At 44.0% G+C, this 13,027-nt stretch overlaps 1 protein-coding gene across 1 annotated transcript; it reads left to right on the top strand.

Moving 5' to 3' along the window:
* The first annotated feature begins 354 nt into the window (after positions 1–354).
* Positions 355–5,506, top strand: LOC131222787 (zinc transporter 4, chloroplastic-like). Its single transcript, XM_058217984.1, has 5 exons — positions 355–689; positions 800–860; positions 932–1,647; positions 1,756–1,905; positions 5,041–5,506. The coding sequence occupies exons 1-5, from the start codon at positions 675–677 to the stop codon at positions 5,344–5,346; spliced, it is 1,248 nt and encodes a 415-aa protein (XP_058073967.1). The 5' UTR covers positions 355–674; the 3' UTR covers positions 5,347–5,506.
* The last annotated feature ends 7,521 nt before the right edge of the window (positions 5,507–13,027 follow it).

The raw sequence follows: 13,027 nt of genomic DNA, 5'->3' as shown, positions 1-13,027 counted from the left end.
AAGATGTATATCTTTCATCAAACCGGTTAGCTTGGCGTAACACACTAGGATGAAGGGAAATTACAAAACTCCGCCAATCCAAATATCATGCAAGCCGCACCCTGTCAACTTAACAGCTTTTAAGAGCAGTTTTACATTGTTCAAGTTTTTGTGGCCCACCGTGTATTTTTTCTGGCCTGATATTTTGTACGTAGGGTTAAAATTACGATTATCACCTTATGAACGGATTGGATTCACTTTAAAATATGGTGTTGAAGCGTTCGAAGACTATTCCAGTTCGGTTACGGAGACACTGACAACCACTCCCGCGAGTACTCAGGTTTCAAAGACGAACGCACGTACGATATGAAAACAAATGAAATAAAAGGAGTCGAATAACTGAAGAGAAAAAATAGGAGAAAAATAAAAAAATTAAAAAACAAGGAAAATGTCGACACTCTCTTCCTCGTCAGAAACTGCAACTCTTTTCTATGCAAGAAAGCCTCTGCTTGCCAAAGGAATGTCGACATATACTCTCCTCACTCTCTCTCTTCTCTGCACGAAACCGCTTCCGCTGTCTTTAAAAAGGTGCGTAGGATAACAATCGTGCGCACCAAGACGCCTATTTATCATCCCTCATTTGAAATTCGTGAAAAACCAAAACCAGAACCCCCAAATCAAGGAAATTGCATTCCATGTCGTTTCTCGAGGTATAGTTAAGAAGCCCAATCTCCTTCTCCATTTCATGTTTCGAAATTGTAATTCTTGGAAAAGAAAGGGCCTTTTTTTTTAATCTTATAAAAATCTGACCTTTTTACAGGATCTAGAGCCGTTTCTCTACATCACCCAAAATATCAGAAACAATACCCAGCTTTTCCAAGGTAATATTTCTCTGTTCTTGATTATTTCCATTTTTACCCCTAGGGTTTTGAATCTCGATTTTTTTTTACAGAGAGGCTATCGGAGCTGATTTCTGGATCGATGGCGACGACGAGCTGCGGCCGGGCCGAGTCTGATGAGTGCCGCGACGAGGCCGCGGCGTTGCCGCTGAAATTGGTGGCGATTGGGGCAATTCTCATTGCCGGGGTCGCCGGCGTGGCGCTCCCGCTCGTCGGCAAGAAGCGCCGGTTCCTGCAGACGGACGGCAACGTATTCGTCGTCGCGAAGGCGTTCGCTGCCGGCGTGATCCTGGCGACGGGGTTTGTCCACATGCTACCGGACGGCGCCAAGGCGCTGACGAACAAGTGCCTGCCGCGATGGCCGTGGGCCAAGTTCCCGTTCGCCGAGTTCGTCGCGATGCTGGCGTCGCTTGGTACGCTAGTCATCGACTTCGTCGGGACTCAGTTCTACGAGCGGAGGCACGAGGAGGATAGGCGGAAGGAGGAGGAGAGCCGGGGGAGGGCGAGTGACGACCGAGTCGAATCGGTGGAATCGGGGATCGTGGCGAGTCGAACCGGTGCAAAGGTATTTGGGGAGGAAGAGGGCGGGGGAATGCACATCGTGGGGATGCACGCGCACGCCGCGTCGCACCGCCACAGCCATCCGCACGGGAACCACTCGTGCGACGGGGCCTCGCGGAAGGCGGGCCACGCGCACTCGGTTGCATGGGGCGAGGCCGAAGATGAGGAGGGGTCGTCGTCGCACGTGCGGCACGTCGTCGTGTCTCAGGTAAAAACGACCCTCCGTGTTGGTTGGCTAACATACACATGGGGTGCATTGTACGCATCCTTTTCCTTTCCTTTTCTTTCTTTTTAATTTTTTTAAAATTTTTGGAAGGTGCTGGAGCTTGGGATCGTGTCGCATTCGGTGATAATCGGGCTGTCTCTCGGGGTATCCCAGAGTCCTTGCATAATCAGGCCGCTCATTGGGGCTTTGGCATTCCATCAGTTCTTTGAAGGGTTTGCTTTGGGTGGATGCATCTCTCAGGTATGCAACCTTTCTTTCTTAACCGTTCATTTTGTTTACCGCATAGTGTAAATGTCATCAGGGAGTGGGCTCCATAATATCATTGACTGCTGTTGGGTTCACCGAACGGTGGGCCCGTTTGTTCAAACTGAAAACTCGGTCAGGCTTTTATTAGAAGACTTCCTGACACCATGTTTGGAAAGTTCACTTTCCATGTGGCATGTGGTTGGTGTTGCCCCAAAATGGCACACTTCTTTTGAGTGGACATAAACCGTGTGCAGGTGACCTCTGAAGTGGTTAGGACTTCTTATCATTTGACTTTTGGAGTGCAAGGTGGGCCAATGGTTTTAGTGGACGGTTGAGTTTTGGAGTTTACATGACGTGACATGAGATTATTTTGCAGTCATGATGATTCGACGGGCGTTACACACACTAGTCATGGTCAGGTTACTTTTAGAGATGACCGGTTGATTTTGGGATTAAATCATGGTTTTAAGATGACGTGTATGATAAGAGTAGTCTGAGCCTTGAGTACCTGATCCAGTTAGATACGATGAGTGGCATCCCCACTCCCCCAGGTCAGCCTCGCCTTGGGTGAGTCCGGCCGATTCAGCCCGACTCATGCGAGTTGCAACTGACTCACGGCCGAAAGAGTTGACCTGAGTCTTATGAGTCTATTAATGGTTGATTGAATGGTCCATTTCGCAATGGGTCAGGTTGTCTGGTAGGTTGGGTTTGGGCCAAGTTAAATAGGTAGTGGGTCTGTCTTGAGGTTATAACATGTGAACCTATTAAGTGGTTGGCTCAGGTTGAACCCTACCCTACCGGATCCGCATATATAACTTATGAATGGGCAGGGCCTGATTAACACAATGGGCCTGGCCGATGGATATTCACACATGCAGGTGATGTATGAACTATGTAAAGTACACTCCTCTGACTTATATATATGATGAACGGCACAAGCATGCCTCCTGTTAGGTACCTAATGGAGTTGCTTCATGGGATCCAGTCTGTCCATCAGTTAACGCTGCCTCGTATTAACCATTGAACCCAAAAGTCACAATCATCCAAAACTAAAGTAGTAAGGCATTAGTTTTGTGTTGGGCCCACCCACTTATTCATTTTATGTGCCTCATCAGGAGGAGAGAATTACCCAAAAGTCTAAGGTGGGCCATGCCACATGAATTTAGAGGTTTTTGGTATAATCTTTTTAGGATGGCCTACTGGGTGTTGAAAGGCCTTTTTTTTGGGTGTCAAAGGCCAAACAAGGGATGGCGCACTAGATGAACTGAGAGGATTGCATGCAAGTTAAGTCATAACCCTGCTAGGTACCCAGTGCGGGGAATACAAGCATTTTCAATAAATGACAGGCATCTTCACCCTGTTATTCCAACATGTGTCCCCTCCTCCCCTTTTTAATTGTACAGAGGTAGTCTGTGCCACAAATTCTCTGGGTCCCGGCATGATTTTTGTGTGATGTCATCTCTGTCTATCATTTGCACCAGCTCATGGTAGGAAGTGAGCCATCTCTGGGTCCCAACATGATTTTTGTGTGATATCATCTCCGTCTATCATTTGTGCCAGCTCATGGTAGGAACTGAGCCCAAAAACAGGCCAGTGGAAAACTTAAAGTGGGCCACACATAGGGAAAGCAGTGGTGTTGTGAGGCACACCATCAAAACCTTCCTTGGTCCACTGAAGCATTAAATCTGGCTGATATCTGGTTTTCTATGTATTCATCTTATGAATGGATGTGATGTCATATAAACATTTCAGTGTTCCCTGGACAGGTTTAGTGTTGGGCTTCTCTATTCCCGCTGGTGGGTGTGCCCCACTTTGTATCAACCTGATTTTGGCACTTGTATCCTAATATGATCTAGAGAAACTGATGTGGTGACTGTGCCGACTGGATATCACACAAATCATGGTGGGCCTCAGAGAGCATTTTCTGGCACATGCTTTTCGATGCTTGATGCATTTGAGCAGAACTCCACATATGCCGATCCGTCTGATTTTTGCCCCAGGGTCTATATAGTGGGGTCTACCTGATGAGAGGCTTGGATCGTGCACATTAGCATGTTTGGCTACCAGTGAACTAGCAAACACACTCGGCATTTCTCATGGTGTACTTGATCCTTTGAGTCCCTACGTTGATCTGATGGGCCCTCACTTGCATTGTCCACGCCTTGTAAAACTTCCACCAAATCCTATTTGAACTATCTTAACTGTTCTAATTGAACCCTGCAAATGGACAATTAAGAAAAATACCACACTGGTCCACCCTTAGTGGAAGAAAGGCCACAAGTTGGATGACTCTTCCGGCCTGGGAGATTTTTGGGTGCACAGTATACTCTAGTTGGACCCATCAGCTCAACAGTCTAGATCAGAGAGCCATTCACCCTACATGCATGGCCTACCATTCTTCCTTAACTATGGAGACCAGTTTGAGTCCAGCCCATGCACATTATGAAAAGTAATGATTGGATTTTTTATTTTTTTTCATTCATTGTAGATGAATTGTGTGGTATAAACCTAATGCACCACCTAGGTCATACCCAAAAGTGGGTGAATGGGCCGGGCTCCAGGCTGGCATAATTGTCATGGGATGGTGGGATGGTTTCGAGCCTGTCTGTTGTGGACTGTCATTTGCTAAGGTGGTTTGGGCCTTGGTTTAACTTTGACCGCCATGTTATGCATTTGATACAAAAGTTTAAAGTCCTCTACCGGTGTTATCTCCTTACACTTGCCTATATGGCCCATGAATGATACGAGTGTATTGGCCTGAAACAGACTAAGGGTATCATGCTATCGGTGGTGAATGTTACTAAACACACCCATTTCAAACCTTGGTTTGATACCCACTTTGTCCATCCATTACGCCCCTGATGGTAGTAACTGCAACCAAAAGGGGCAGTATCTGCAACCAAAACTCTCCCCGATCCACAACTCAGTATAGTCACACCATTGTAGATGGACAATGGATAGAGACATCGTCCATTTGTGATGGATGGACAGCAAATAGCCTTTTATTTATTTATTTCTTACTTTGACTGCTGTTAGTTTCTTTCTTATAAGTCCAACTTCACTGGGAATGTCCTATTCTATTTATGCCTTTGGGTATCGTTGTAAACTGTTTTTGTGCTTCGAATGTAGGCCCAATTCAAAACACTCTCAGCTACATTGATGGCATGCTTCTTCGCAGTCACCACGCCCGCTGGTATTGGCATCGGTGCTGCGATAGCATCCTTCTACAACCCCAACAGCCCCAGGGCATTGGTCGTGGAGGGAATGTTCGACTCTGTCTCTGCTGGCATCCTTGTCTACATGGCCTTGGTGGATTTGATCGCGGCCGATTTTCTCAGCCGGAGGATGAGCTGCAATGTCCGCCTCCAGGTGGTGTCCTACTTTGCCCTGATCCTCGGGGCTGCTTTGATGTCTTCACTTGCAATCTGGGCATGATCATGGGCTCTTGGATTGAGATTATCTTGATCTGGATCGTAGATAAACCATTGTTCTTTTTGAGCTTGTCAGAGCAGCGAAGGGAGGGTGGTGGTGTGTGTATTGTATTTTTTCTTTCCATTTTCTTTTTCTATTGCATACATAGATGTTTTTTCATGCACTTTCCCCTTCTTCCTTTGTTTTCTGTTAATGGGCGCTACTTGCCTGTAACCCTGGGTTATGGGAATTCCCTCTAATCTCAAGCTCTGTGGGCCCTCCATGATGTTTGTTAACTAGCCTATCAGTCCATCTGTTTCAACAGCTCATTTTAGGACATGACCCAAAAAATGAGGGAGGTCCAAGATCAAATAGGCCACGCTACATGAAAGAGTGGGGATCGAAACACCCATTGTTGAAATCATCATGGCCCCACCCTGGTGTTTATATGCCATCCAACCCCTTCATAAGGTGGTTCCCACCTGGATTAAGGGAAAAAACAATTATCAGCCTAATCTATAACTTTCGTGGCTGCAAGAAGGTTTCTATGTTGGGTGTTCAATCCTCACTGATGTGACCTGCTTGAGTTTCCCCACATTTGGTTCATGACCTAAGATGAGCTGAGCAAATGGATGAATGGTGTGGATATGTCTCACAGTGCTTGGGGTACAAGAGATTCCTTGTAATTACAGGTACAAGCAAGTTGCGTCCTCTGTTAATGGACTCGGCCCAAATGGGCTGATCTGGAACTGGTCTGAGCTCAGACCAGTGTTTCATTGGTTGGTCCTTAGTTGGGAATGAGCCTTATTTCTTAAGGGGCTGTTAGTGGCAGTAAAAGTCAGTTCCTGATCAGTAGTAAATTAAAGTCTTTTATATACTACTTATTGCAGACTGGTTTAAGATGAGTCTTTTGTCCGTGGTTTAGTATTTTTGAGAGTACTTAATATTTTAACAGTAGCTATTTGCCAGTGTTTCATTTGTACTGCTCTCTACTTTTAAGTGTCAAGTTCAATTTCAATTGCCTTTTTCTGTTGGGTATTTGCTAGGTGTGCCAAGTGTACATCTTCAAGCACGTGTGCCAAGGTGTACATGTATGTTACTTATGCAATTGTATATCTTTAAGCACCGCAGGTGTGCCATACATGTCATCGTATGCTTTCCAAGTGCAACAGGTGTTATGTGTGTGCACAAGTACCATTTGAATAAATGGTTTCGGGTGTTTTCAATGTTTGCATGTGCTACTAGATAAGAAGTTCAAGACATGACTGAGGGCTAATCTAACCTAGATAGGTTGTCAAGACAACTAAACTTTCACTGCTAACAAAAGGGCATGAGGGTCTGGCCAACCTTGAAGTTCAGATAAGGTCTATAAATAGGCTAGGTTATAGGCTAGGCCAGATTAGTAACGATGGGTTGGAATGGTGAAAATTAAGGCAGTTCCCTGTTATAGGACATTTTTGTACGGGCGCTCAAGGGGGTTCATGTTTGGTCACCATGAAACTTTGGATGGAAGGGACCCACCATGGATTGCATACTGTCCCAAGTCGCCATGAATGGATGATCACAGCCTTCAGCCCCCAATTTCCCCTGGAGTGGTTTTCTAGGCTTAGGACTACCTTTTTTGATTCCTTATAGGATACTTTGGTACTATGGCCGTTGGATCTAGCAGGATGTTTCCATGATCCAAACCGTTTATATGAAGGGCCTCACTCACATTGGATCGGGGATAAGCAAAACTTCAGGTGGGAATACTTCAACCAGTTGACCATTTTACTCTTTTCACACATCCCAAATTCACGTTGAGGCCCATCATATCAATGGCCTGGATCATTAAAACATGAACTCAGATCTAACAGCTCTAGCCGCCAGCCAATCAGATGACTGTGATCATGAAATCAGGGGTAATCTTTGTATCATATGTAGTCCACTATCAAGGAACATTTTCTATAATAATGTCCAAAGAAGTAATGGATGGCAGCTTTTTACAACCAGCAGAGAAAATTCTCCGTGCCTTTTGGACAGAGTACCCAATTACAGAGGGTGACTCCCACGCCATCCTTTGTCAGCCTTTTACAACTAGCATTCAGATAAAGGCTGTCAAAATGAACGGTATGAACATGCTTGCCATTCATGGTGGACGGCTCCAATTTGTCAGCCTTTGTTGATCCTATGTGGGCCCACCTGAGACCCACATGTGAATTAACAAGTGAATGAAGGAGGAAGAATTCCTACAGGGTACCAGGAATGTAACCCAGTTTCTACATTCAAGATGCATGGTGCATAATGGAGGATGTGAATGGCATATTTGTAGGAAATAATACATGTTCTAGAAATTGATGGGCTGTGCTCTCAGGCCAGGCCTTGCCATGGCTAAAGTAGGTCCAAGCCCGGGCCAAAGCCGGGTAGAGCTTGTTGGGCCTGTTAGGGCTACTTGAATCCATGGGTACTGATCTAATTTAATCAGCACATGGGTTCAAACTCAACCTAGTCGGGTTTGGGTCTGCCATCTTAGACCCGCTTAGGCACTTATGGGGGCACCTAGTTAATTCTAATTCAGGGGGTTCATGCTAGGTTAAATGCCCATTCTATTAATAAACATTGCTAAAGCTAGGCATATGTGTGCTGGAAGCAGATTGCATCCTGTCCCCGCCAGGACGGAATGGGTCCAAGCATGGGATCTGTGGGGCCCACCAGGATGTGTGGATTTTATCATGGCACTCATCCATTTTTCGAGATCATTTTAGGGTTTGAGCTTAAAAACGAGGTAGATCTAAGACTCAAGTGGGCCATACCGTGGGGATTGACGTTCACCGTTAAAAACTTCTTGGGGGTTGCATAAATTTTGGTTCAAGCTGATATTTGTGTTTCCCTTCATCCAGGTTTATGTGACATTATGAACAAGTTAGATGGCAAATAAACATCACATTAGTCCTATAAAGGTTTCAATAGAGGGAGTCATTATTACCGCCACTTCCTGTGGTGTGGTCCACTTGAGCATTGGATCTTCCTTATTTTTGGGATCGTTTCCTAAAATGACATAGAAAAAATTGATGAACATAGCGGATAAAACCCATACATCACGGTAGGCCTCACAGAGCGCCTGCCTGTTCAAGTAGGGATAGGACGCAATGCGCTTTCCATGTGTGAATAATCATGATAGTGTGGTGTACTCGTTTATGTTTAAGCCCGACCTGAACCCAATGCATAGGTGACTCATACGCTAGGGCCAGAGTTCCAAGACTTGATACATCTCTAAGCTTGATAAGAACCTCAAATTTGGCACATGGACATTGTTTATATCTAGTTTCAATGCCTGATGTGGTCCAATAGAAAGCTGGCACACGGTGACACTACGCGTTTGGCAAACACGAAAGTTGTACTTACAACCCAAGATATCTTTAATTGATCTTTCTTTGGTGTTACCCATTTCGTTATTGATGTGATGGCACAGACCCTTGTGCATGCCCTTAGAATCATCCTATAACACGTGGTCACTATCAACGTGCTCATTTATGAGGCAACGTGCTTGGCACGGCTATAAAAGATTTTCCAACAGAACAAATCTAGTTATGGATACGATGATGATATTCTCAGTGAGGCCGTCTCTTACTATTGTTTCAAAATGAGATACCTTTCCATATATATTCGAAGAGCTAACAACACTTGAGAAGGTTATGAATATTATGAGATCGGACCTTCATTCAAGTTAATTCGGCTTTGGTTTGGACCTAAGTTGGGAAAGACAAATACATCGGTTCATTTAGGTTCCCTATTCCATACATTAATTAAAATTAAAAGAATGAGAGAAATAAATCCAACCTGATTTGACGGCAAATCGATATCAGGTGTCAAATCCTACCTCACTCTAAATCATTACCTTATGGATGGTTAAATATAGAAGGTGGTTTGAATTGAATTACCCTACAGCTTGAAGTTGACAAGTTGGACCATCAACAGATATGTCGACTGGCCATGATCAATCCAAATGTAGCCGATGAGGTTTGCGAATATTGGTTTGGTTGTCTTCATTAGAAAAACTTTGGTAGTTCCAGACTTAATCTTTAGCGGGTCACGAACATCGTTATAAATGATTAGCTACAAGAAGGAGATTTGGGAAGCCAACGAGTCCGGATATGACCGGAGTCTTTTGTTTCTAATCAAGGAGATTCTCATATTCAGAATTGTGATGTGAGTGGAAGAATCACGAAGAATTTAAAAGAAAAAAGAAAGCCCAATGAGGGGTTTCACTGCCCTGAGAAGGTATAAAAGGAGAACATGAAGAATAGCTCGAGGTCCCACACTAAACACGTTTATTTACTATACATTTACCTTTCCTTAATTTAGCCTAGCCTAGCATACATAACTATTGTATAGCAACTCCCGCTACAGTATTTATGAGTAAATATCCTCAACCTTGAGTAGTAGGGTTATGTTTAATTGGGTTTCATTTTGGTTGTTCATATCAATCTGTCAAATCCTGCTAACCACCTGCTTTGATTGTTTGTTTCAATAGATGAATTAAGTATTTATTTTTATTTTGTTTTATTTATGTTTTTTGTTGATTATTATTTTGTCAATTATAATGGGCCATACATTTTGAATATTAACAGATTTGACATTGTTTAGCTAGTTTTCATTTATTTGAATATTCTTTTTCATTTGAGAAGCATACAAATTAAAGATTGGTGAAAGAAAAAGTCATGAAGGTTGTAGGCTCACATTTATTATTACAAGATAAAAATAATTTATTTAGAAAGGTTAACTCATACCCTTTCACAAATCACCTCAACGAAACGTAAATCGGGTGTTGAAAGGATAATTAGCTTCCGATCTAGTCTCTAATTTGTCCATTTCAAGGCGGGCGACATCAACAATTCAATTAAAACCTCAGAGTCAAGTAAACTCTAGCATACCATACCTCTTACCCCCACACAAACAACCAATCTAAGTCATTGGTTACATGTGGCTTAATTTGATTGAATTAACAGCAATAAACATAACTCCTTCCTTGTGTGAGTTGGTGCACAGGTACAGCAAGACCTGACTGGTAGACAACCCTTCGGTGCAATATTGATGAGGCAGTCCCTAGCACACGTGGCGGAATCATGCATGCATGAGATATTTTGGTACTCATCTGCGTGGCCCTCCATGATATTTTATGTGCCACACAAATTCATGCATTCGTAGAGGCTAAGGGTGGCAATGAACCGGCCATCTCACTTGGCCCAACGAGTGGGGTCGCAAGGGGCTGGGTTTGCGCCGGGTGACCCAAGTTAATACCCAAGGCCTAGCCAGGTCGGCGTCCAGCATAGGCCTTTGCATATAAGGCCTAAGCTGAATTTAAAAATTTTTAGTAAATCATCAGTCCACATCTGATATTAATGGTTATCTTTCTATGGATTAGAATAATATGTTTGTAGATTATGACATGTGCCTGTAAATCAGGTGAGGCTGGGTTGGGTCGAGTCAGGTGCGGTCCGGCGAAAATGCCTTGAGCCTTTAGCTGGCCTAAAAATAGAACTAGTCATGCATGCGAAGCCCAATCCCAGCCCACGGGCCAATCCAAGCTTGGACCATAGCCAGGTTGGGTTGGTCAGGTAGGGCAGGCTACCTGAGCCATTGGGTCGGTCGGGCTGACGAGCTCTTAGAAGCAGTTCAAGCTTAGCCCGAGCTGAGCCATTGGACTATGTATTTCAACCAAACCCAATCCAAAAACGGTCGGGCCCGAAGATCCGACTGGAGTGTCACATGCCACGCAAGTCCACGTAATCTAGTCACGTGCCCAACGGGCTCTCATGCCAAGTGGGCAGGGCATAATTCAAAGCCACCAAGACAGTGGGATATTCACATAGTGCGGTCAAAGGCACTTTTATCAGATCGTGTCCTGATGGGACCCACCATTGATGGGATTGGCCCAAAAATTCCTAGAAATTGACAGATCACAGCCGTGCACTACGGAAGCGGATTGGCTGGTGTACCACACACCAGATATATAGGTGGTGTATATACGTGTCGTGCGAATACGAGAGCCGACGCTCCTCGAGCTCCGAGTTGTACGGACAGTTCAAAGGAGATCAAAGTTACATGGGCCCCACAATGATGTATTTATTATATCCACACCGTTCATTCATTTTTTGAGATTATTTTAGAGCATTAGACAAAAATTGAATCATATCCAAAGATCAAATAAACCACACCAAAAATAGCAGCGAGGATAATGATTTTCACCGTTAAAAATTTATTAGGGCCCACCATAACGTTTATTTTTCATCCAATCTGTTAATAAGGTCACAAATACATGGAGGAAAAAAATTTCATATTAATCCGAAACTTCTGTGATCCCAAAAGTGTTTCAGTGGCAGACGTTGAATCCCCCACTGCCTTTTTGCAATGTGGTTCAATTGATCTTTAGATCTGTATTATTTTTGGGCTCAAGACTTAAGAAGAGGTTGCCAAATGGATGGACGGTTTGGATATAACACAGCTCATGATGGGACCTGCAGAACTTAGCTGGTGTGGCCAATCCGCTTGCGTGCACTACGAAGATAAACCCGAATGGGCAGTTCTACGAGCGGGCCCACAGTGATGCGTCTGTGCTGCTAAGTTGCGGATCCCTTTCTCGTATCATTTTAAGGCATTAAAACAAAAACGAGTTAGATCCAACGCTCAAGTGAATCATAACAAATAATAAGTTTAGGGCCTGTTTGGCGGGACCAATCTCACGATATTAGAAGAGATGGGATCCCAATATCCTAAGACATGCATGACAAGCTAAATAAACTTGGAGAACTTGTCCCAAGATATAAGTAATCCCATGGATCTTAAAACAATCCACTGGCATTACTATCATTACCTTAAAATTGATCCCATTCTTTGGTTGGATGGATTAGAAGGTAAAATTTTGAGAGGTCCTTACATTAAATGCACAAACATTGAAGGTCAAATGCATTAAATACAAGAGTTTACGTGGTGTGGTCCATTTGAACGTTGAATCTGCCTAATATTTTAAATATTCTTTAAAATGGTTTGAGAAAAGAGATAAATAACTTAGATGTACAGATATAATAAGGTGGGCTCGCCCACAGAAGTATCCGTTCGGGGCCAGAGGCGGGTCGGGGTGGACGCAATCCGTGTCCTAAGATAAAAGCAAATGTCGGGGACAAAGCCCACGGAACGCACAATGTTATCTTACGTTACTGAAATTGCGTAGCATCAACCATTCGTCACGAAGTCCATTAGATCAACGATCCGGATCACAGTAATCTGGGGCCCACTTATACAGAATGGTGTATTAGGACCAAATGTAGGTGCATTTGTCAGAAACTGAAAACCTGTGCAGACGAGATAATGAACACGTGGCATTTATGTCAAATCCTGACCGACCAAATAAGCGGGACACCCGTCAATCTGACGTCTGCCTAGTAAAAGTTTCTCTGTTAACTTGAATCGTTTGCCATTTCAAGCCTCCACCTGCCAATCAACCCATAATAATCACACTCTCTGCTGCAACTTTCTGGGTAGAAACCATGCATTGGGCCAACTACTTCTACGGTTAAAATTCGAGGCACATGCCACGTGTATGGTAGAAGGATGCCTCCTTTTTGGCAGATGGGGTCTAGTGCCAGGCAACCTATCATTCATTCCTCATCCAATGTCCGGATGGAGAAAAGAAAAAATACTAAAAAGGATTCAAAACAAAATCACA

The sequence above is a fragment of the Magnolia sinica genome, chromosome 13 (genome assembly GCF_029962835.1).
Source record: "Magnolia sinica isolate HGM2019 chromosome 13, MsV1, whole genome shotgun sequence".
Lineage (NCBI taxonomy): Eukaryota > Viridiplantae > Streptophyta > Magnoliopsida > Magnoliales > Magnoliaceae > Magnolia > Magnolia sinica.
The sequence above is the reverse complement of the archived record's forward strand: the minus strand, read 5'-3'. Positions and strand labels throughout refer to the sequence as shown.

Coding starts and splice junctions, on each gene's coding strand:
- LOC131222787 (XM_058217984.1), top strand. Junction 1,648..1,755: donor GGCACGTCGTCGTGTCTCAG/GTAAAAACGACC, acceptor AATTTTTGGAAG/GTGCTGGAGCTTGGGATCGT. Junction 1,906..5,040: donor TGGGTGGATGCATCTCTCAG/GTATGCAACCTT, acceptor CTTCGAATGTAG/GCCCAATTCAAAACACTCTC.